The 26735-nt window shown below is 38.1% G+C and overlaps 1 protein-coding gene and 2 non-coding genes across 7 annotated transcripts in view; all 3 read right to left on the bottom strand.

Moving 5' to 3' along the window:
• The window catches only part of LOC126285303 (serine/threonine-protein kinase Tao), a 175861-nt gene that overhangs the window by 123249 nt on the left and 25877 nt on the right, over nt 1-26735 (bottom strand). For all 5 annotated transcript variants that reach the window (XM_049984596.1, XM_049984598.1, XM_049984595.1 and 2 more), the window contains 4 exons: nt 23964-24252; nt 19418-19613; nt 13373-13525; nt 5877-6052 (listed from right to left, as the gene is read on the bottom strand). In XM_049984596.1, coding sequence (XP_049840553.1) covers nt 5877-6052; nt 13373-13525; nt 19418-19613; nt 23964-24252 — 814 coding nt within the window. The remainder of the gene's footprint in view (nt 1-5876; nt 6053-13372; nt 13526-19417; nt 19614-23963; nt 24253-26735) is intronic.
• On the bottom strand, nt 4654-4728 carry Trnap-cgg (transfer RNA proline (anticodon CGG)). Its single transcript has one exon. It is a non-coding gene; the product is annotated as a tRNA-Pro (tRNA).
• Trnap-cgg (transfer RNA proline (anticodon CGG)) lies at nt 4954-5028 on the bottom strand. Its single transcript has one exon. It is a non-coding gene; the product is annotated as a tRNA-Pro (tRNA).

The raw sequence follows: 26735 nt of genomic DNA on the forward strand, positions 1-26735 counted from the left end.
AAATGCCTATTAGGCTTACTACAAGCAGAAAGTTTCATGTTAGGAAATAGTTTCACATTTTATTCATATGCTCTAGCTTCTGAAGCATGACATTGAAAGGTAGTAATACGAAATTTTTATATAAATATGGAATCGTCATACTCTTCTAGAATTTGTGTGATGTCCCCGTTTCTTTTCCTTCCTCGTTCTAACAAAAACAATCTTATCACTAATTCTGTAAGTATTCCTGACAGGGTTAAAACTTATTTTCCAATTAACTTGACTATCCCTGCCACAATCACCATTTTAGTTAACCGGCATTTATTATCTGGTTAGGCATTATTACGTGTTCGTACAACGCATTTTCCGCACTACTCCAAGAATACAACTTTAGCAGCTGCTAGCGGGGGACTGTACAACTGGCCCTTGCCAGGTAGCGTTCTGGCAAAAAAAATTTCTGCCAAAATTTCATTTTCTTGGATACACCGAGAAGATAATAGTTAACCTTTCTTACCTGTTATTCAACAGGGATGCATTTCAAAATCATATGAATAATCGATAGACTGATGTGCACTGGATGGTAGGCGCTATTTGAAACAATGTCTCCCCCCACGCAGAAATTGCTGGCTGGGGCAGATACATTGGTTTGCACCCCGCACCCTATATCCAGGCCTGTTGCGCATGTGTGAATCTGACAGCTTAAGCGCACCAATAAATTTTTTTCCGGGAAGCATCTGGCTGCTTGCTGCTACTGCTTACACAGCTAACAGTCACACTTCTGTAGCCAGAAGTGGGAGAATGTACTAGTTATATGCGACTCAACAGTGCATGCGCATGCGCTCACTAGCAACTGCTCGAATGAATCTACAGAAAGCAGTTGTGACGTCATGCTCATCGGAGACAATTTGTTGTTATGAAGCATTACATAGTCTTCCTAAAGCCGTTGACACATTTTGCTGTTGACAGACACTTGTGTGAGCACTGTTTTGTTGCTGTATATGGCGCATTTCCTTGGCAACTTAGTTTTATTTTCGTTTTCTTTTTTTCGCATGTTTTACTGCTGCAGTATTATTATGCAGTAATGAGATACAGTAAGATTCTTTGTTAGAGTATTGGTTCTTACTAGTCAAAGTTGGAAAAATTCAACTGAAAACTAAAACAATGAAAAATTCCCTGAATTCTAAAAAAATCTTGGGTTTTTCCCAGATCTCCTGGTTGTTTACCCTGGTTATTGAATTGTTTCATGCATATGATGAGGAAATGCCAGGACAGAAATGATAACAGTGGTTAAATCTCAGGAAGAGAGTACTTGGAATCTTTAATTGGTAACTTACAAAAACTCAAAAGTCATCACTGTTTCTAAAATCCAAAGTAAGTTTTTGAAGGGCAAAAAAATACAACTTCATGAAACTAAATGCATAGTATTAGCTTATTTTGCAGAAAATTTTACATTTGTTATTCAGGGTGCAATACAAAGGTACCACTGGGTCAATTACCAGGCATCCATTTATTCTCTACTTTAAAAATTAGAAAAATGAAGTTTGCAGTTCTTAAATTTGCATTCTAAGCAAATACTTGGAGCACAACACTTTGTTTCAAAAGTATGTAATAAATTACATAAAAGAAAATTTTCCCAAGGTTGAAATGTTGTATACTTTTCAGATGGAAGTGGTAATCAGTATAAGAACAAAAAGAATTTTTCAAATCTATGCAACCACAAAGTATACTTTGGGTTGGAGGCTGAATGGCACTGTTTTGCATCTTGCCATGGTAAAAATTCATGTAATGGAGTAGGAGGTACAATAAGTAAGGCCAGCCTACAAAGACTAACCACAGGACATGTATGTCTTTTGCAAGGATAATATTATAGGCATTACCTCTTTTCCTATTTTCTGATCAAGAAAGCAGTGGTTCCGCATATGAAAACAACACTTAAAACCAGATTTGAAAACTGTATAGCAATAAAAGGAACAAGAAATTTCCACAAATTCCTTGACATTGTAGAAAAATTAGTTCGATGTTATGTAACATCAGAAACCGAAATTTATGAGGATCATTGTTTCAGTAAAATTACATCTTTGTCTGTAATGTTGAATGACATAGTGGCTAGTGTGTATGATGGAAAGTGGTGGCTTGCAGAGGTTGAAAGAATAAGTTTGGAAAACAATGATGTTTTTGTGCATTTTTATCACCCTGCTGGCCCAAGAACATCATTAAAGAAATTTACTAGTGACATAGTTTGGATAACAATGAAAAATGTTTTAAGGAAACTTTCAGTGCATGAACTTACCACAGCAACTGGGAGGTCTTATTCTATATCACAGAAGCTGTCTGAAGAAATAAGTGTTGTTAACATTCACCACCAGGTTTAGGAACAGTCGCATCTCAAAGATCTTAATTGAAAATATTTATTTTAGGTATGTCAAAATAATATAAATGTTAATTTCTGTGACATTTCCACTTTTTGTATATTATTTAGTACCTTACATATCTTTGTTTACAGTCAGATACCGGTGTTGAAATTTTTACAGTATGTTGCTATCATATAGGTGTACAAACTGTGCAAAAATCAATTTTTATATTCCGTCCCACCTGAGATAACTAACGCCAAACTTTACAAAAACTGAAAAACTGCAAATTAAAAAAAAATCATAAAAAAACAAGGAAACATTTGTAAGTGCTCTTTCTCTAACTAACTACAGGAAAAATATACTCTCTCATAAATCACTCCTTGTTTGTTATTTGTTGGCATAAAAAGTGGATTTTTGAAAATTTGGATACCAAACTTTGGAGGTAATTTTGACTGTTTATTTTTGAATTTAGGGTATTTTGTGTAATAGACAATGTTGTAGATGACACTTTTCTAAAAACAATCGTGTCAATTGCAATGTTTTAACTTAACCCACTGCAGAGATATTCATACTATTGCTAACATCTCTAAACTGAAACATCGTCGCGCACTTACAAACAAAAACGGCCACCATGCAGCAAAAGTGAAAGGTTTTCTTATCTTTTCTTTTTTTAAAAAAACTGTTTTGAACTTTTCAATTATAGGGTAATCACATATAAAAAATTAAAATATTTAAAAATGGTCAAGCAACCAACTTAATTTTTATTGGACAACTTCATTTGGATTGACCCTAAGCAGATTGTTAGCAATACAAACAAATACAATGGAATGCCACTTATAAGAATGGCAATGTCCTCTTGCACAGAGTGGTATCATTGGACAGGCCAACTGCCTTCATATCCCAACTTTTAGAACAATACAACTATTCACACACTGAGAAGGAAGCTCTTGCTATTGTGTATGACCAAATATCACCAATATTTTAGGACAGGAAATTCTACTCTGTGACAGACACAAGCCTCTAACTCCCATGTTCAGCCCTCGAACGCCGGTCCCTCATGCAAGGTGCAAAACCTGCAACACTGATCTCTGCTCCCCTCCAATCATCAGTATGATACTGCTTACAAGCCAATAGCTAAGTATTGTGATGCATAAAGCTTTCTTACCTACCAGTCAGCTCGGATCAGGCATTAATTCTATAAAAATCCAGGATGGAATAATGACAGTACTACGAAAAGCATAGACTGTTAATACCAAAAGCATAGACTGTTAATACCAAAAGCATAGACTGTTAATACCAAAAGGATAGACTGTTAATACCAAAAGGATAGACTGTTAATACCAAAAGGATAGACTGTTAATACCAAAAGGATAGACTGCTGCTCACCTTACAGTGGAGGTGTTGAGTTACAGACACGAATGACAGAAAGATTGCTAAAAAAGCAAACTTTTGGCCACAAGGTCGTCTTCTGAATTAGGCAACACAACTCTTACACATATGACCACTGTCCCTGGACACTGAGGCCACACTGCAAGTCAGTCTAGCCTTAACAGTCTTTCTGTTGTGCCTGTTGTCTGCAACTCAACATATTCATTATATGACAAATAGCAATCTATCCTTTTCATATACTGTCAGATGATTCTAGCTTTCATACTTATGTCCAGGAGAATGAAACACTTGATTGTTTTCCCATCAACCACTGACAGATTACTCAGTGATGGCTAGACCCTCAAGCCGCTGCTGCACCTCCACCAATGGAGGGAAATGACTCATCACTGGTGATCCTCACCATTTGCAAGACTAATGTCAGGGTTAAGGCAAGAGCTCGTCATTCGCCAAAGTTACGGTTTCAGCCTACTCAGTGGCACCTGTACCCAGGCCTTCCTACTGCTGTAATTTTCAGCTGTACTAGTACACCACAATGGTGTATGAGTTTGTAGTGGGGGAAGGGGAGGAGAGGGAGGGGGGGAGGGAGAAGAATGTGGTACTATTTGCTGTTGATTCCTGCACGCAAAGCCCATTTATGTTGCAAAGTTAGCATCAAACATGTGATTGCACCACCAAACTCCACTTGCCTCCGAGACAGCTCCACATCAGCCTTCGTGGCTAGTGCTATGGCTGCAGCAGACTTAATGAAGCCACACATTGCACATGCCCAGTCTAGCTCGCGGTCTAATAATGCTGCCTTGACATTCAGCCTCTACTACTATTCTGTATATACATACTTTGCCGGGCTGACAGATCTCTACTGTTTGCAGGTTTGGCCTTGTCAAAGCAAACCAACATAAGTAAAGTATGAAACTTCCTGGCAGATTAAAACTGTGTGCCCGACCGAGACTCGAACTCGGGACCTTTGCCTTCCGCGGGCAAGTGCTCTACCAACTGAGCTACCGAAGCACGACTCACGCCCGGTACTCACAGCTTTACTTCTGCCAGTATCCGTCTCCTACCTTCCAAACTTTACAGAAGCTCTTCTGCGAAACATGCAGAACTAGCACTCCTGAAAGAAAGGATACTGTGGAGACATGGCTTAGCCACAGCCTGGGGGATGTTTCCAGAATGAGATTTTCACTCTGCAGCGGAGTGTGCGCTGATATGAAACTTCCTGGCAGATTAAAACTGTGTGCCCGACCGAGACTCGAACTCGGGACCTTTGCCTTCCGCGGGCAAGTGCTCTACCAACTGAGCTACCGAAGCACGACTCACGCCCGGTACTCACAGCTTTACTTCTGCCAGTATCCGTCTCCTACCTTCCAAACTTTACAGAAGCTCTTCTGCGAAACATGCAGAACTAGCACTCCTGAAAGAAAGGATACTGTGGAGACATGGCTTAGCCACAGCCTGGGGGATGTTTCCAGAATGAGATTTTCACTCTGCAGCGGAGTGTGCGCTGATATGAAACTTCCTGGCAGATTAAAACTGTGTGCCCGACCGAGACTCGAACTCGGGACCGAGTTCGAGTCTCGGTCGGGCACACAGTTTTAATCTGCCAGGAAGTTTCATATCAGCGCACACTCCGCTGCAGAGTGAAAATCTCATTCTGATAAGTAAAGTAAACTAACATTTTCACACATTCTTACTATCTGTCATAGCAACCACCAACTACTTGGCATCCACCAAAGGCATGAACAGGTATTCATTTGACAACATATGCACTTGTAATGCACTAATTTTACTGTGTTATATACTCTTAATATTAACAGCACAACTGTAACGTAAAAACAAACTCGTGAGAACAGCATATAACGTCTTATTATTTATGAAAAATACCTGATACTTCCAAACAACTCCCTTCTTTTGCTGCACGAAGAATCTCATTTCAAAATCTATGACATCTGTACTCCTTTTGTACAGATTACATATGTAAGCATGCTACGGCTTGGGCTACAAAAGCTGTTCTTTTATCTGATGAAAATAGTTATTTTATAATGCCAACAAAAACATACAAAACCCCCATATACTACACTGTTATTGTGAACATATATACACTTTTATATTTTGCTTCATTTCATCTAATTCTTTAAATCATTAACAGTACATACTTACCCCGAGCAGTTTGCCTGAACTAGGTCTTTCACTTGGGTTCTTCTGCAAGCAAGAATCCACAAAATGACGAAACACGTCAGACCATTCTGATGAACTTAGCTGGGGAGTATCATTTTGAGCAATATGGTAGAGGGCACTCATTGCATTCATGTTGAAGTATGGGGGCTTGCGTTCAGCTGAAAAGAAAGGATTACCACTAACATGTATAGTTGAAACTGATCCCTATAAGAATATAGTTAAAGCCTTTGGTAACATCCATTAAAATGTGTATATGCATAAATATTACACATGTGCCATATACATAATATGCATAAGCTAAGTGAAATAATTATTACTCACTGCATAGTAAACAACTGCTTCCAAATAATACAGCTTCTATATTACACATTTTAAGTTTCTTTTTAAGACGAACAGAACAAGCACGAGAGATGAAAAGAATGAAGTGAAGCAACAATTATGTTTCTAACAGGAATAAAATAGCTGACAGTAAGTCTATGTGATGAACAAGTTTCTGCATCCTTTTATCCTCCCCGCCCTCCTTTTCTTTTCTTGCTTTCTACTCCACTGCCTTCCAATTCTAACTGTCCCTTTTGGCTACCTTATTTGTTCTACTACTTCCCAAAGTATTTACTTAAATAATAATACTCAATACTCATTGTCTTCCATTTTCTCAAAATAGGTAAACTATAAACAGAATACAGTTGTAAATGTTATACCACCTTAAGAGCTTTCTTCCTTGCACTACAAGAGGACATCGCCTGGAACAATTTACATTATTTATAAACTGATATTTACGTAATTAATATACAATGCTGAATACAAGATGGCGACAAGTGTAGTGATGCATAGTGAACGTGTGAATAAAAGTTACTGTTCTGTCATAAAAAAGGAATCCGGTGAAAACTGTAAAAGTGAAATCGTAAAACTACACGAACGCATTTCAAGTTTACAAAACATTGTAGATGTTCTAAGATGTGAGATTTTGCATATAACTAATGAAAACTGTGAGCTGAAGAAGTTGTGCCATATTCTAAATGATAAAACAATTAAGCCACAAATCGGGAACCTGGTGAGTTATGAGAAGCGGAAAGGAAGCGATAGACAGGCATCAAACGCGCAAATGAAATTATAATTACAGATATAAACAGGTATAGTGTTCTGTCGAATAGTAGTGACGACTGCAATAAGGATGATGAACTATGTAAAGAGTGTATGACCAAGAAAACAAACCAGTGGGCGAAAGGCGAATGAAACGGAAAACGACTGCCAGCGACTAAAAGTAGTGCCATATGCTTCAAAAATCGCGAAAAGGTACAATCAGATGGAAAAAAGCTTGTTAACAAACTTAATAAACATCGCGAAGGTAGCGGCAACCCCACTCTAAATTCCACCATGAAGTGCAATGTACTCTTGCTTGCTGACAGCCATGGAAGAAAGCTGGCTGAGATTTTACAAAGTGTTAATCAAAATATCCAAGTAAATAGTGTGGTGAAGCCAGGTGCGAAAACAAATAACATCGTAATAAACGCATCTTTAGATGGCAAAATGTCGCATGACAATGACTTTGCTGCCTGTATTGCAGGTTCAAATGATGTGGCTTGTAATGAAGCCGAATAAACTATCAACAAACAAAAAATAGGTAATAATAACAGGAGATGTAAACATAGACTCTTTAAACTATATTGGTAGTGTAAATTATCTTAGATATTCGGACTTATTGCATTGCTATAACTATAACAAAATAAATGATGAACCAACCAGAATAACACCTAACTCACAATCTTGTATTGATCATGTTCTTACGAATCTAGATAGGAAACGTATAGTGGTAAGAGCTGTTGAAACATCTCTCTCAGACCATACAGCTATATCCATAGAAATTAATACAGACCACAAAATAGTTCTGCATAGTGACCTACACACTTATAAAAAAGAAAATTAATTATAACTTACTTAGGAAGGAGCTTGCTGAGAGAGAGTAGGATAAGCTATATAGATCACAAGGTATTAATGAAAAGTGGAGCCTTTTTTATGAAATATTTAACCATAGCTTTAATCAGGCATGTCCAATAGTAAAAAAAGAACTAAAGAAATCAGATCCCACGAAGAAACTTAAAACTCCCCCAGAAACACAAACTAAAGGAAAATATGAAGAACCTTTATGTGCTGTTCCGAGAAACAAAATTGCAGTACTTCCTAACAAAATACAAAAGCACCAGAAAGACATACAAGGAATCCCTGAAGAGACTAAAAGCACTTCATTATGCTGAACAGATAAGAAAAACTAGTAACATTAGAAAAACAGCCTGGCATGTTGTAAACAAAGAATGTGAACATAAGAGAAAAACCAGGCTGCAGCAACAATAGATTAAAAGAAAATGGAATACTGTTGAATGAACCAAAGTCCGTATGTGAGGCTTTCATTAAACGTTTTAGTAAAGCATGCAGACAAGAAAAAGATGAATCAGCCCTGAAAATAAACACAGTTAAAACAAGTAATTCATTTTTCTTAAGGAGTGTAACAGAGTTTGAGGTCATGAATATAATCTCAAAACTCTAAAGTAAAATCATCTAGTGGCTGGAATGACATATCGTCCACACTACTTAAAGGAAGCAAAAATGAGTTAATAAAACCAATCACACATCTAATTAACAGTTCAATTGGCCAGGGGACCTTTCCACAGCTTTTAAAAATCACCGAGATACAACCAGTGTATAAAAAGGGGGCTATCACAGACATAAATAACCACCGGCCAATCTCATTGACTTCAACACTTGGCAAGCTGCTTGAAAGAATAATTCTAGATCAAATGGAATCCTTCTTCTGTAAATACAAACTATTAAATAAAACACAACATGGGTTTCGAAAAGGACGATCTACAATAACAGCATTAGCAACTTTTTTCCATGAACTACTGAAGAGGCTGGATGAAGGAAACAAAGTTATAGGGACTTTCTTAGATAGGTCTAAAGCATTCGATTCTGTGAATCATGCAGTACTGTTATCCAAGTTAGAAAATTACGGGATAAGAGGAGAAGCTCTAAAATTACTAAGTTCTTATATCCATGATAGAACACAGTGCAAAAAACTAAATCATAAAAATGAAAGTAAGATCCAAACAGTAAAGTCAGCATACAGAACTCTCAATTGTGGAGTTCCCCAAGGAAGTATACTTAGACCATTCTTGTTTATAGTATATATTAATGATATAACACTGCCACAAAACTCCAAACTATGGAACTATGCTGATGATACATCTTTTATTAGCTGGGGCTGTATAGAGCGGGCAGCATTCCAAAGCAACAAAGATAACTTTGAAATGATCACAGAATATCTAACAATGAATAAGCTTACACTGAATAAGGGCAAGACTGTAGTAATAAAGTTCTTGCTACATTTTAATAATACTCATACTCAACCACTTTCTACAGTTGAAACATCTGACAAGCATAAGTTTTTAGGCATATTGATTGATGAACATCTGACTTGGAAAGAGCATATCAGCGCCACCTGTAAAAAGGTTTCTAGTAATATTTACTTACTAAAACGTCTTGCAAATATAGTAGCTCCCTTGTCCTTAAACAAGTGTATTATGGGTCAATACACTCACATCTGCGATGTGAGATCGAGGTCTAGGGTGGGGCACCCACTGTCTATATAGATTACATTTCCAGGCTTTAAAAAAAGAGCAGTTGGGATAATTGCTAAAATAAGCTAACGCCAGTCCTGTAGGGACTATTTCAAAAATTATAAATTACTGACTGTTTACTTATTGTATGTATTTAAGACCATAATGTTTGTAAAAAAAGAACGAGGAAAATAGTGTAAAGAACAGTGACACCCATAATTACAATACTCGAGCCAAAAGTAACTATCATAGGGTACGGACTAACAAGAAAACGACAAGCCACAGTCCAAGTTGTCAAAAAATTTAAAGCAACTCCAAGGCAATCTTTTCAAGGGCAAGTTGAAAAATTTGTTAGTAGAAAGATGTTTATACTCATTAAAAGAATTCTGAGCTGCAGTACTGTTAGTTTATTCTTTTACATATTGCAGTATATTAGTGGTGTTATTGTTATAATTGGATAATTGATGTATATAATCATTATATGTATGGAGTGATATATAATGTGCTAATGTGTTTATAGCATTACTGCATGGAATGATATACAATGTGCTACTTGATGTATACATTCATTCTTGGAATGGCATGATATTGATATAACTGTACAAAAAATGACAGTGTCTAAGACTGTAAAAAATAACATGGACAAATAAACATTATTATTATTATTATTATTATTATTAATATTAATTATCACCACCCCCTCCTTCCCTCCCCAACTAATATAACAATACCTAAAGGAAAAAGAAAACATTTTCCTGATGCTCTGCAATTTTTTAAATGACTATTTCTTTTTTCGTCCCTGTTAAATTACATCTCCATCGATATTCTGCAAACTGCCATATGGTGTATGGTGGAGGGTACCATGTACCACTACTAATCATTTCCTTTCCAGTTCCACTAGCATATTGAGGGAAAAACGACTGTCTATATGCTCCTGTATAAGCACTAATTTCTCGTATCTTATCTTCGTGGTTCTTACATGCAATATATGTTGGCGACTGAAGAATAATTTGGCACTCAGCTTCTCAATAGTGTTTCTTGAAAAGAACATAGTCTTCCCTCCAGGCATCGCTATTGAGTTTCCGAAGCATCTTTGTCACACTTACGTTGTTTGAAACTACCAGTAACAAATCTAGCCACTGAATTGCTTCACATCTTTCTTCAATCCAATCTGGTACAGAACCGAAAAACTCTAGCAGTACTCAAGAATAGGTTGCACTAGCATCCTATATGGAGTCCCATTACAGGTGCAGCACTCTTTCCTAAAATTCGCCCAATAAACCAAAGTCAATCATTCGCCTTGCCTACCACAGTTCCCACACGCTCATTCCCTTTCATATTGCTTTGCAACATTACACCCAGCTATTTAAATGACTTTACTGTATCAAGCAGGACAGTAGTAATACTGTATCTGAAAATTACATGTTTGATCTTCCTACTTACACTTTTCCATATTTACAGCTAGCTGCCATTCATCATACCAACAAGAAATTTTGTCCAAGTCATCATGTATTTTACTAAAATCAATCAACTTCGACACCTTACACCACAGAACTATCAGCAAACACCTGCAGATTGGTGCCCATGCTGTTTGCCAAACAATTTATATATATAGAGAGAGAGAACAACAGCTATCCTATCACACTTCCCTAAGGCATTCCTGGAAATACCTTGTCTCTGATGAACAACTACTGTCTAAGAAGTCTTCGAGCCACTCGCATATTTGTGCACTTATTCCATATGCTCATACCTTCTTTAATAGCTTGCAATGGGGAAATGTGTCAAATGCCAGAAATCTAGAAATATGCCATCTATTGCTCTTGATCCGTAGTTTGCAGTCCATGTGAAGGAAGGAAGGAAGGAAGATTGGGTTTAACACCACCTCGACATCGAGATCAGTAGACACTGATCACAAGCTCTGTGTAAAGGATGGGGATAGAAATTGGCCTTGCCCTTTCAAAGGAAACATCCTGGAATTTGCCTAAAACAATTAAGGAAAATCACAAAAAATCTAAGTCTGAATGGCCAGACCCGGGTTTGAACTGTCATCCTCCCGAATGTGAGTCCAGTGTTAACCACTGCACCACCTAAGCTCAGTACACATCACCATCCTGATTCGTGAACATAAGCTTCTCAGTCTCAAGAAAGTGAGAATACGTCCAAAGATTCAGTGGCAAATGTAAGTTGGGGATACTGGTCTGTAATTTTGTGGGTCTGTTCTTCCATCCTTCTCATATACTGGAGTCTTCCAGTCGCTTGGGGTTTCATGCTGGGTTAGAGAGCCATGATAAGTGCAGGCTAGAAAAGGGGCTAATGCCAAGAGTACTTCAAGTACTGGTAATTTATTTGCTTTCAAGTCTTTCAGTTGTTTCTCTACACCAGGGATGCTCATCACTATGTTGTCCATAGTGGAGTCTGTCCAATGATCAAACAACAGTATGTTCGTATGATTCCCTGTATGAACAATTTCTTGAATGTGAGATTTAGAACTTTGGCCTTTGTGTTGCTATCTTCAATATCTTCAACTGCCACACCAGACTGGTCAACTAGGGAATGAGTCTAAGACTTAGACCCGCTTAGCAATTTTACATAGGACCAGAATTTTCTCAGATTCTTTTCCAGGTCATTTGCTAAGGAGCGACAGTAGTAGCTGTTATATGCATCATGCACAGATTTTTTTGAAACACACAAATCCCTACTAACCATTGCTTGTTATTTGTGTGTTTTCTTTTGAACCACAAATGCAGCAGCCTCTGCTTCCTCAGCATCTTCCGAATTTCATTATTAAATCATGGTGGGCCTTAACCATGCTTTATCCACTTACTAGGCAAATAACTCTCCAGACCACGATTTACAATCTGCTTAAACTTTGCCCGTAATTCTTCTGCATCCACCATACAAAGTGAAATGTCAACAACTGCTTATCTGTACTATCTATCAGAAACTCTCTCCTAGCCTTCGTGACTGGCTTGTTAACTTCTGTAACAATAGTCGTTATAATGACATGATCACTAATCCCCATTTCAACTGACATTTTCAATAAGGTTCAGTCTATTTGTAGCTACAAGGTCTAAGATATTTCCACTGTATGTGGGCTCCAAGCTAGCAGCTCAAGAGTTTTCAGAAAGCATGTTCAAAAGCATTTTGCATGACTGTCTTTCTGTACCCCACAATGAATCCATAGACATCCCATTCTATATTCAGCTGGTTAAAATCACCTCCAACTAGTATCGCATGAACTGCGCATTTATACGCTACCAACCGTAGACTTTCTTTGAATGACTCTAGAACTGTTGGGTGGCTAGTAAAAATCCAACAATTCACTTGGTTTCATCTACATCTGTTGTACGTGGCCAGATATATTCACTGTCACACTCAACTTCGACCTCAATAGACATAATATTTTTATGTACTGCAATGAACACAGTCCCTCCTGTGGCCTCTAATTTGTCTTTCCAAATTACATTCCATGACTCACTAAATATCTCAGAGCTTTCCACTTAAGGTCTCAGCCAGCTCTCGGTACTAAGAATAATCTGAGCACGAGAACTTTTCTGGCAGGAAGTAAACTTGAGAGCTTTATTACGCACAGCGAGTGTGCTATCCGTCTCACTAAGTAAATATGCCATCCAATCTAGATCCTCATGGCCAATATAAATACAGTCACCCAGTGAACGGTGATACATGTAGCATAATTCTTTGTCACTTGACAATTTCCTAAGATGCTAAAAATTAGTTCCTAAATAAAATAACTAACAGCTGTAGACCACCAAGTAAGTATTTTCTTTTTTTATCGTACTCTAATGATCTATCAAGCACAGATAGAGAATTCTGTTAATGTTAATAATGTACTTTTCATGTACATACCCAGTTCTATACAAGTAATCCCTAATGACCACACATCAACCTTTCCATCATATTGGCCTTCATCCATTGCAAGGATTACCTCTGGCGCCATCCAATATGGAGTGCCCACAAAGCTGTTTGCAGGGCATTTGATGCTTGCTGAACCAAAATCCGCTGGAAGCATGAGAGAGAGTCAAAATCTGTGTGAGAAGATAACAACATACAATAACATAGAATATGATAAAACAAAGGGTAACACAATATAGCATAATACTTTGTTAGGAGAGGACATCTTCATTTGTGTACGAAAGACTTATTACTGACAAGTACTAATAAATGTGCCTGTTCATGACCATCATAAATTAATTAGGTAAATCCTCCAGACCCCTGCCGAATGCTAATGATTCAGACATAAAACTTTCATTAATCAGTCAGGCACATAACATCAAAAACACAACATAATAGCAGTAAGACATAAATACAAGTATATCATCATCCTGACAAATCATTAGTATCACAAAGTGACCTGTTTGGGATGCACTGAAAGTGGATATGTCACACTCAATAATATCTTGAAAGATTAATGTGCAGCAACAAACTATGAAGAGAAAAAGACACAGCTTATTGTAGCATAGTTGATTTAAATGGGGTTTTGGTATTAGCTTATAACTATGGAATAGAAGATATGGTGAGGGCGGAAGAGGTGACTATGTAAAGAGAGATGAGTGATGCAGGTTGATAGTGAAAGTGCACACGAAAAGAATAGAGAAGGGAGTAGCAACTACTGAGCTGGATACTATGGTATAGCACATTGTGCAATTAAAACAAGAATACTTTTATACAAATGAAACCAAGCCACACTTCTGAAGATTCTTTGCAAATGATTTTGTCCCCACATTAGAAATCTGAAATATACTTTTTTTGATTCACATTTCATTTGCTATGAAATTGTTTGGGTAAAAAATTTATTATACCAAATATTATATTCTTGCATTGCAGCAAAATACGAATTTGGATAGCCTTTCTATATTTATCACCCCCCCCCCCCCTCCACCCAACATACACACTCTCTTAATATGTAATTTTACCTATGTGGGCAACGTACAACCATAAAATTATTTGTGCACATGATTTTTTTTTTTTTACACTATTGAATAGTTAAGTAGTAGGACACATTCCATAGTGCAACAGTTGTTTTAATTGAAATTAACAATTAAATATCTTGCTAGGGCAGTGCCAATATATAAACCACTGCTCAAGTTGCCTTTTAACAGTGTCTCCCATCAACATCAGCAGCAGCTGCTAGCAAATTATAAAAAAAAACAGTTCCTGTAACATAAAACTCATTGTTGTCAATTTTAATGTTCTATTACCATACAAAAATCTGTTTTATGCCTCAAGGCTCTCTTCTGCAGTAAGAAAAACATTTTCCTATTCGTGTGTAATGTCCCACTCTGCAGTACTAAAACATATGGCAGGAAAATATATACAGGGTGATTCAAAAAGAATACCACAACTTTAAAAAAGTGTATTTAATGAAAGAAACATAATATAACCTTCTGTTATAATCATTACAAAGAGTATTTAAAAAGGTCTTTTTCACTCAAAAACAAGTTCAGAGATGTTCAATATGGCCCCCTCCAGACACTCTAGCAATATCAACCCGATACTCCAACTCGGTCCACATTCTCTGTAGCATATCAAGCTTAACAGTTTGGATAGCTGCTGTTATTTCTCGTTTCAAATCATAATCGGTGGCTGGGAGAGGTGGCCGAAACACCATATCCTTAACATACCGCCATAAGAAAAAATCGCAGATCAGGGCTTCTTGGAGGCCAGTGATGAAGTGCTCTGTCACGGGCTGCCTGGCGGCCGATCCATCGCCTCGGGTAGTTGACATTCAGGTAGTTACGGACAGATAAGTGCCAATGTGGTGGCGCTCCATCCTGCTGAAATATGAATTGTTGTGCTTCTTGTTCGAGCTGAGGGAAAAGCCAATTCTCTAACACCTCCAGATACTGTAGTCCAGTTACAGCAGCACCTTCGAAGAAAAAGGGACCAAAAACTTTATTGGCTGAAATGGCACAGAAAATGTTCACCTTAGGCGAGTCATGTTCATACTGAGTTGTTTCCCGCGGATTCTCAGTGCCCCATATACAGACATTGTGACGGTTGACTTTCCCGTTAGTGTGGAAAGTTGCTTCATCACTAAACACAATCTTCGAAATGAAAGATTCATCTGTTTCCATTTGAGCAAGGATAAAATCACAGAAATCGATTCTTTTAATCTTATCAGCTGCAGACAGTACTTGAACCAATTTCAGACGATAAGGTTTCATAACTAACCTTTTTGGTAGGACTCTCCATACAGTTGATTGTGGAATTTGCAGCTCTCTGCTAGCTCTGCGAGTTGATTTTCCTGAGCTGCGAACAAATGCTTGCTGGATGCATGCTACATTTTCACTCATTCTCGGCCGTCCAGAACTTTTCCCTTTGCACAAACACCCATTCTCTATAAACTGTTTATACCAACGTTTAATACACTGCCTATCAGGAGGTTTAACACCATACTTCGTTCGAAATGCACACTGAACAACTGCCGTCGATTCACTTCTGCAGTACTCAATAACACAAAAAGCTTTCTGTTTAGCAGTCGCCATCTTAGCATCAACTGACGCTGACGCCTAGTCAACAGTGCCTCAAGCGAACAAATGTACAACTAAATGAAACTTTATAGCTCCCTTAATTCGATGACAGATAGTGCTTAGCTCTGTCTTTTGTCGTTGCAGAGTTTTAAATTCCTAAAGTTGTGGTATTCTTTTTGAATCACCCTGTATTAATCAAAAATCTTCAGTCTTTAAAGTTTCTGAATTAAGCATGGAGATAATTACCTTAATATATAAATTGCAGACATGAATAACTAGCTACTTCCATGAAAGCCTGTTGTGTATACGTAAACCCAAAATCCTACATCCCAAACAGGTCTGTAACAGATTGTTAACACAATTTTTGGCCTTCTGGATCGCTTGGTTTAAAGATAATTGTATTTCTTTTTTCTATGTTAAGTCTACAGTTATCTCTCTCAAAGTGAACTCCAGCCTTTTCAATAAAGCAAATTAAGCCTCTTCACTAAGGCTTGGCCATCTGCCAATATACACCAAAAGTGACAATGGAAAATGTAGTAATCAGATACTTAATATCTAGAGCACTTGAAAAATCATTTTCAGAATATATGAACAGGGATGGGATTAAAATGGCGCCCTAATATGACACCAAAACTTATATTTGTTGTTCTGGACTATTTCCTCTAGTACTTCACCTTTTACTATAAATAATTTTTGTACACTGTTGTGTATATCTCTAGTAATTGCACGAGTTGCCCAAGTGACAGCGTCCAGCACAGTTTTTAATAAGACTGCAAATCACATCATAGTATACCATCTCAAAAGATTTGGAGGTTCACAAGAATATTCCTTGTGCTTGAAATCTTTTTAAGTATGAGGGTGAATCAAATGAAAACCTTAAATATATTTTAAAATATTATTTACTGCGCAGAAGTGGTACAATGGCGTATCACTTTCCAACATAATGTCCCCCACGATCAATGCAAGTACTCCAATGCTTACAAAGTGCATAAATACCTTTAGAAAAAAATTCTTTTGGTAGTCTGCGCAACCACTTGTGCACCGTGTGGCGTACACCTCTTCATCAGAACGGAACTTATTTCCTCTCATTGCGTCTCCGAGTGGTCCAAACATATGGAAGTCACTTGGGGAAAGGTCTGGTGAGTATGGTGGATCAGGAGGACACTCAAAATGTAGGTCTGCGATTGTTGCAACTGTTGTACAGGCAGTGTGGGCCTTGCGTTGACATGTTGCAAAAGGACACCTGCTGACAGCAATCGTCGTAGCTTTGATTTGATTGCAGGCCACAGATGATTTTTTAGGAGATTGTGTATGATGCACTGGTGACAGTGGTCCCTCTATGCATGTAATGCTCCAAAATGATGCCTTTTTCAACTCAAAAGAAAGTCAGCATAACCTTTCCTGCTGATGGTTCTGTTCGAAACTTCTTTGGTTTTGGTGATGAGGAATCACGCCATTCCTTGCTTGCTCTCTTCGTTTCCGGTAGGTGGAAGTGAATCCAGGTTTCGTCCCCAGTAACGATTCTTGCAAGAAAGCCATCGCCTTCTCGTTCAAAGTGCCGAAGAAGTTCTTCACAAGCATCAACACATTATTCTCTTATTCCAGGAGTCAGCTGCAGTGGCACCCATCTTACAGACACCATGTGAAACTGGAGCTCATCATGCACAATGTGATGTGCTGACCCGTAGCTAACCTGTAAGCATGCTGCAATGTCTTTCAGTGTCACACAGTGGTTTTCCTTCACTATTGCTTCAACTGCTGCAATGTTCTGTGGTGTCACAACTTCTTGTGCCTGACCTGGACGAGGGGCATCTTCCAATGGACTCTTACCATTTGCGAACTTCCTACTCCATTCATTCATAGACTTGCTGCTGTGACAAACTTGCATCACTGTACTGAACCTTCATTTGTCTGTGAATTTCAATAGGTTTCACACCTTCACTACGCAAAAAACAAATAACGGAATGCTGTTCTTCCCTGGTGCAAGTCGCAAGTGCGGCGGCCATCTTTATACTGATACTGTGCGGAATGTGTGCATCTGCACTATGCTGCCACCTACAGGCCATTCTGCAAGCTGTTTGTAGCATGCTTACCAACTTACAGGATAACGGCGCGAAATTTCGATCTGTCATTACAAATTTAATGTTTTCATTTGACTCACACTTTTACACAATGCACTGCGGCTGATGTGGTGTTCTGATCATAGTTTGTCTCCACTTGTCACACACCATATCATTCTAAATAATACAGTTTATTAGATGACAAGATAAAGAGAAATTAGGGCTCATAAGGAGTCTTAGAAATGGTCATTTTCCCCTCACTCTTTTTGGGAGAAGAGCAGGGAGGGGAATGAAATGTCAGCATCCATTTTGTTCTGTAGTCCTGCACACAATCTCTTCTACTTTGTATTACTGTCTTTATTTCTATATTTCCTTTCCTGTTTACTCCTGTGTACCCTTCTATTCTCGAAATCCTCATCTGCACTGTTTGTAATCCTCTTTTTGTCTTTCATTAGGCTTTGTATCAATATAGCAGCATACAAACACCCATGGATTTGTAAAATTTTATTTGGTGTCTCACATTACTTTAAGCAATTCTTTTTAAGTGTTGCATTAATGTAACTGAATATTTATGTTTGCAACATCTGCTTCTTACTGAAGGAATTGACAAAATTAAGAATACAAACCACCTCCCCCCCCCCCCCCCCCACCCCCCCAATTTCTCTTGTGTGTGCATCAGGGATTAATTCATTTGGACCACAAAGAGGGAAGAGTTCGCATAAATGAGGCTACTGAGGAATTAAGTGAGGAGGCATTCAGGACCACTGATGGAGAGCGCCCAAAGAGCAGGATGAAAGAGCAATGCATCCTGTCTTATATTGTCTTTCTTCATCCGAGGCCATGATTGACTTTCTTACATAATTACCGTATGGTCTGCTTTTCTCCATAAATTTTTTCTTTTGCAAGATAAAATAATTATAAGATTTCACGAACTAATAAGTGTAATATTACTGTTGCATCTGTCTTAGTCTTCTGACAAAAAAAGTTGCTTTCATCTTTCTTTAGCTCTATCCAGTTATATGAAAGTACTAAATATCTAACTGGTAGGCAATGAAAACCTTTCGATTCCATTTTGTTAAATTTCACAGGAGAAAAAAAAAATGGTTTCTTAAAAAATAATATTAAGGGTTACAGATTAAGTTGCTATGTGTGTGTAACTATATAGTAAAAGCCTAGTTATTGGCAAATTGCAGAAATCCATGCACTTTCAAATCTATCTTTGGTAACAGAGTTACTGGTAACTGAAATTACAAGGTTTTCATTGCCAACCATTGATGTGTCATTTTAGTTTAGTGTGCTAACATAGTTATTTTAAAATCCATATGAAGTACAGTAATATAAAAAACAATTGTGCATTGTACCCAGCTTAACTGTTCCATTTTCTGTAAGGAGGATATTTCCAGCTTTGACATCACGGTGGATGCGCCCCAGAGAATGCAAGTAATGAAGGCCACGTAGCACTCCCTCGCAGATAGCTGATATTTCTTCTTCTTTAAGCGGTCGCTTGTGAACTTCAATTATATCTGATGCTGACCCCAGGCAGTATTCCATTACCAGCTGAAGATACAACAAAGGTCCACTTAACATATTTCACAGAGGGGAAAGATATAGGGAGAGATAAAGGGAAATATCTGATAGGTATCGAAGAAACAAACAGCAATAATTTCCACTAAGTGAAGGAAGCAGGAGGGAAGAAGTGGTAAAGAAAGGTGTAGAATGACGAGGTGTGGTGAGTATGATATAAGCCACGTGAAAGTAGGCCAACACAGAAAACATCAAGAGATTGTTATTTATTGCCAAAAGTTGAAAGCAACAGGAAAAATTTCCAAATACTGATGTTTCTTAAGGAACACAATGTAAATATATACCAACTCGTAATACAAATGATTAAAGAAAAACAAAGTAGTCTGGGCATCATTACTTTACTGGGCACGATATTTCTCCTAGAAACTTGTGAACCAACTAACCCATATTACAAGTGGCATTTCCTCACATGCACAAGCAATTTGTGGATGAAAAAATATCCATTAAGTGCTGGAAATGATCTAATAACTGTTCAAGAATCAAATTTCAGAGTGTTCTGTTCACTTCCTCATCATCATCATTTAAGACTGATTATGCCTTTCAGCGTGCAGTCTGGAGCATAGCCCCCTTATAAAATTCCTCCATGATACCCTACTCAGTGCTAACATTGGTGCCTCTTCTGATGTTAAACCTATTACTTCAAAATCTTTCTTAACCGAATCCAGGTACGCTGAACCCATGAGTCTCTTGGGTAACCTTGCTTCTCCCATGCGTGTAACATGACCCCACCATCTAAGCCTGTTCATCCTGACTGCTACATCTATAGAGTTTATTCCCAGTTTTTCTTGGATTTTCTCATTGTGGACACCCTCCTGCCATTGTTCCCATCTACTAGTACCTGCAACCATCCTAGCTACTTTCATATCCGCAATCTCAACCTTGTTGATAAGGTAACCTGAATCCTGGTGTATGGTATATATAATAAATTTATCCAATCAGTGAATCCATTACTGGGAACATTTATTTTTTATATTCCTCTGCAGGGACAAGTCTTCCCTTACATTTTACTGACTAGCTACTTGAGCATGATCAAACTGATGCCTTTTCATGACACACTTTATGCACAGTAACAACAGGTATCACACAGAGCTAGACCAAGTGTGTAGGTTATGTGGGACAAGGGCATCATGCTGTTCCTGACCACAAACTACCAGGTGTACCGGTATGAAATAAGTGTTAAGATACAAATGTGTCGATAGGGAACATTTGTTGTGAACAAGACTTAATTTTTTTTGTTTGGTTGGTATGCATCTGTCAAAGATATTTATTATACATCAAGTCATGGAACAAACAACATCATATGTTTTCATCATGTTAACAATGTCGAATTTTGTACCAGAAAGTCATGATTTGTGGAAAGCATTAATTTGTTCTTTTCATTTGGAAAAAAAAAAAAAAGAAGAAGAAGAAGAAGAAGAAGAAGAAGAAGAAGTGCTACAGAGTCGCATAGAATGCTTGTCGAGGCATATGGTGATCATGATCTATCAGAAGCAACATGCAAAAGATGGTTTCAATGGTTCAGAAATAATGATTTTCATGTAAGAAATAAAGAACGTGGAAGACCACCAAAAAGGTTCGAAGATGCTGAACTGCATGCAATATTGGATGAAGATGATACTTTTGAGTCAGAAGCCAATGGCACAATGCTAAATGTTGCACAACAAACAATTTCTGAGCGTGTGAAAGCTATGGGAAAGATCCAAAAGTGTGGAAAAGGGGTGCCACATGAATGGAATGAAAGACAGATGGAAAACCGAAAAACCATTTGCCAAATTTTGCTTCAAAGGCATGAAAGAAAATCAATTTTGCATTGAATTGTTACTGGCGATGAAAAATGGATTTATTTTAAAAATCCTAAACAGGAAAAATCACGGGTTAAACCGGGACAACCATCAACATCAACTGCAAAACCAGATCGATTCGGCAAGAAGACGATGATCTGTGTTTGGTGGGATCAGAAAGGTGTGGTGTATCAGAAGCTTCTAAAACCTGGTGAAACTGTAAATACTAATCGCTACAGACAACAAATTATCAATGTGAACTACGCATTGATCGAAAAAAGACCAGAATGGGCCAGAAGACATGGCAAAGTAATTTTTTTTACACGACAATGCACCTGCACCCAAAGCAAAACTGGTTCAGGATACAATCAAAACACTTAGCTGGGAGCTGCTACCCCACCCGCCGTATTCACCAGACTTGGCCCCTTCCAACTACCATTTGTTTTCATCAATGGGACACACATTGGCTGAGGAACACTGATTCCTACGAAAAAGTAAAAAATTGGATGTCTGATTGGTCTGCTTCAAAAGACGAACATTTCTATTGGCGTGGTGTCCACAAATTACCAGAATGGTGGTCAAAATGTATAGAAAGCAATGGTCAGTACTTTGAATAAAATGTTTTTACTTTTCAATTCAAAATTAGTGTTTCATTTTCACAAAATAATAATAATAATAATAATAATAATAATAATAATAATAATAATAATAATAATAATAATAATAAAATGCTCATTTCATACCGGTACACGTGGTAGAACACTGAAATGGCCGTGCAAGCAAGTGCATTGACATGGTGGCCAAAAAACAGCTCCCAGTTGCCACATGTGTACACTGTTCACAATCATTTCAAATCTCAATCAGAAAACATGATTAATAGTCTGATCTGGTGGAATGAACTTTGAACATACAGCATTGTCATGATGTTAAGCTTCACTTCAGGTGCTTTTATTCTTTTTTTTGGTGTATGTGGGGGGAGGGGGGGGGGGGGGAGAATTATTCCATTGCCTTTGCTGTTCGTCAGATTCTGAGGGCATAATAATAGCACCATGACTTGTTACCCATAACGTGCTCGGAAACAATTCAGAGTCAATTTGGAGATGTTCTTTCGAAGCATAGCATGCTTCAAGTCTACTTTGTTTCTGCTAGTCACGTCAGAATCCAAGACACAAATCTTGCAGCAACCCTCCTCATTCCCAAATTTTCTGTTAAAATTCATTGAACCAAGCTTCAAAACAATTCAATTAATTCTGCTATTTGTTCAACAGACTATAGTCAGACTTCGAGTACAAGCTCATAGGTTTTCAAGACATTTTACTCTGTTCAGACAGTTAAACTCCAGAACACAGTTGATCAAACTATAAGTCACTGTTTTTGAAACAAGAAAAACCACTAGGTCATTTTCCCTTATCACCACTGTTACAAGTTGTTTCCACATCACAGTTTGTATGGTGCTTTTCCTGAGGAGGGAGCAAAATTTCACACCTGTGTTGTACTATGCCTGCCACAGTAAAAACAATGAGAGCAGAACAGCTGCAATGAAATAAATTCTTTTTCCTTTTTTTAGGGGTGTGTGTGTGTGGGGGGGGGGGGGGGAGGGGTGTTGCTTTCCAGCCAAACTACACTAGATCCACTTAGGACGGAGCCTTTCTGGAAACTTTTGGTGTCTCTCGTATTTTAGTACTTTAATAACAAACCCGCCAATAACTCAGTCTGCCCTACTGTAACTTAACACTCATCACATAGGATAAAGTTTTCTTGGCAACGCTTATGTTATACACTGATCCAATCACAAGCATGGTTTGCTCTATACAAACTGTATCACTAGGTTCAATGTATGAGTATAGGTACATTATATCAACTTATGCACAAAATGCAAAATATAATACAATGCAACCTTTATCCTCTACCAATTTAGGTGCTCCATAGTTTTACACAAGTGTTTGTGAATATTCCTCATAGTTTCTTTTCCTGCAGTGAGAAATTCAATGACGGTGTTGCTTGTAACATACATCACCTGCAGACATCATTTTGAACCTGTGCTGCAGCTACGTTATCTGTCTGAAGTAATGGATACTTGGCACACACACTCAGAAGACTTCAAATAATACATATGTAACATTTTTCATTCATGCCATTGTTTTTGGCTGAGAAAAATATGCGGTGTATTACTTTCTGGGCAACCCTCACATTTCTTGTCACAAACCTACAGAAAAATGGCAGAAATGATGAAGTCTAGTGATAACAAAATTGCGTATTACCAGAACTGGGAATTTCTTTCTCCTAAAGGAATATTTGGAAAGGAGAAGAAGGATAAAGGTAAGAACAGCAATAGGGATTGAAGACGTGGACACACATATCAATCAGTACGGGAAAAGCAAAGAATTAAGGGGCACAAGCAAATAAAGGATAAGCCTAGATAAAATACTGTAAACTAAACACACCATGAAAAGCCATAGTTTTACTCTATTGATCAGGACTAATTCAAATTTCAGTAAAAAGATGTCTGTTGTCAAATTAGCATTATAGATACACAACTTACCCATGCTGTATGGTCCCGCAGGAAGCATCCTTTGTATTCTATTGTATTTGGATGGTTAAGTTGGCGCAAAAACCTGATTTCCTTTAAGATATCTTGCCATTTCTCTGCACTTTGTTTTCCAACATATGACATTTTCTTAATGGCAACAATTTCTTTCGTATGATGGCAACGAGCATAGTAGACAGCACCAAAACTGCCATGTCCAATTTCACGAAGGTCTTCAAATATTTTTTCAGGGTCATCTTTATCAAAAAGTTCTGCGATTTCAGGATCTTTCAAACTACCAGGCCTGAGAAAAATGTCAATTCATCATATACACATAGAGTTTATACCAAATTAGGAACAAATGGAATACTCATAGAACTTCTCAAAATTTAATTAGTTTAACAATAACACCACTTTATGTATGGGGCATTAAATTCGAAATCTTTGCCAGTCATGATACAAAGATCATGATCATGATCACAATCTCCCCCCACTTGACTACTAGACATCAATTAAGGTATGAAGGTACCTTTCACTTCAAATTTAGGCTTGGCCTATGCTTCACATTTCTGAAATTCTTTATTAAATACATTTTGTGGACTGTTAACAAATACAATTTTTTTCTTTTTATATTGACCATCTCTGGACTATGCTATTTCTCTTCCTTTCCCCCCTCTGGACTTTAGCACAATATTCCTACATTCCAGAATGTGTTTCGAATATCCAAAGAATGATACCAAATTCTTTTAAGTCTTTTTCTAACTCTGAATTGTACCTCTTTGGTTGCCTTGTCAAGAAAGTAGCAGAAGATCTGATTATTCAACCTTGTAGGACTCAAAACTGGATCATTTTAATGTCTATGATAGATAAGGCAATGATACTGAGCCTTTACTCTTTCTACATAACTGGCCAAGTGCAAAAAAATTAGAATTTAAGAAAGTTTTGCTTTCGAAACTTTGCCATTGTGGTGTGAGATATTACAGGAGATAGAACTCGACAGCAGTTAACTAGTGCTTATGATGCAAAAGCCACCATAGGCTTTTCTTTAACTATTTTACAAAAGAAACTTAAGCGCTCAGTAAGTAATACTTTCATATACTGATAACACAAAATATACTGACTTTTTGGTTGGATTGCTGGATGTACAGGAAATTGTCAAATGACTATCACAATAGTGAGCAAGAGTTGGTACCATCAGAACTGAAGAGGGAAGATCCCCTGCTTCAGCATGGAAACAGTCTATGGGACTGGTCTGGAATCACTAGTGACCAATTGAACTCCTTGAGACAGTTAGGTCTAATCATTTCACTGGCAACCATACTCCAACTAGGACTGGACCAGAAACCAGTAGATACAAAGGAGATTAGCATGATCCATACCTTAAGAGCTGTGGGTAAGGCAGCAGAGAGAGTTAAACTTTCACATGCAGTTAGGTTTTAGTCGATGAATATGGTGCAGCCAGGTCAGCTTGCTGTTAAAGAGGAGCGCCAATAATCAGGACTGTGCAACAATGTCCAAGTATTGTGCACCCAAGTAGAACTTTGGGTCAGGATGAACTACAGTATGAAGACAAAAATGTATGAGCCACATTTTAGCAAGTGGGAACTGGAAACGACAGGAAAGTGTCATAGCAGAGACATATAAGATGGCACTTTGTAGCTGGAATTCTGCCACGGCTACAGAATGAGAACTGTACCAAATGCAAAAGTCAATAACAAACAGTGAAGGGGTGATCGATGGTCTGATGGTCACTAAGCAACTGACTGTGATAAGAAGGAAGAATCTAACACTCAGTACAGAGCCCAGTGGGGTGCCATTCACTAGGACCTGTGGAAAACTGAGTGATATACCAACTCTAACATTAAACAACCTGTGAAGGGCAGGGGGGGGGGGGGGGGGGGGGGGGGGACACAACAATATTTTTAGAAAAGGCTTGTTGGATTGCCGTTTTCAACCAGCCAGTCAGTCGCAGATCATCTCCTTGAGAATCCACACGGATATGGGGACAGAAGGCCACGAAATACGAGACTTCGACATAATCAGTGGGCAACCACTCTTTTAAGGAGTCTGCAGTGCACATACATGAGGCTAATCAACTGCTAACTGTTGATGGATGTTGGTTTTCTTCCAGGTTTAAACATTGGAACTATATCATCGCTGCAAAGGGCAGACATTGTCAACCAAATACAGTTAAGACCCCGACGAAATAGAGCCGTACATGATGCATCATCTGATTGGGAACCTCACCAGGGCCCAGGGTTATCGTGGGATGAGGGAAGAGCCTGAGGCAATTCCCAGTCACTGAATGGCTCACTATGAACATGGTGTCTGGGTTAAACATATAATGTAATAACTTGAAATGTAACAGAGATATTTATTGGTGGTTTACTTTTACAAGAACGGTAAATCAAAATTTTTTCTGTGTTTGCTTGTGGCAGTTGGTACCTTTCAACAAGATAGAGAATACTGGAGGGATTTATTGGATCACGATTTCCAAGATCATGGATTGGGAGAGGTAGTCCATTGCTTGGCCCACCAGAAGTCCCAGACATTACGTGTTTGACTTTTTTCTGTTGGGGGTTTATCAAGAATCAAGTGTATCACATACCAGTTCATGTTCTACCAGATCTGCACCTCTGCATATGTGCAGCTATTGAAATGTTACACCCTACAATGCTGGAAAACACTTTGAGAGATGTGGATGGAATACAGGTTGAACATTTGTTATGCCACAAAGGTACACATATAGGGCTGTATTAGGCGTGGGGGGAGGGGGGGGGGGGAGGG

This window comes from Schistocerca gregaria, chromosome 8, assembly GCF_023897955.1.
Source record: "Schistocerca gregaria isolate iqSchGreg1 chromosome 8, iqSchGreg1.2, whole genome shotgun sequence".
Classification (NCBI taxonomy): Eukaryota; Metazoa; Arthropoda; class Insecta; order Orthoptera; family Acrididae; genus Schistocerca; species Schistocerca gregaria.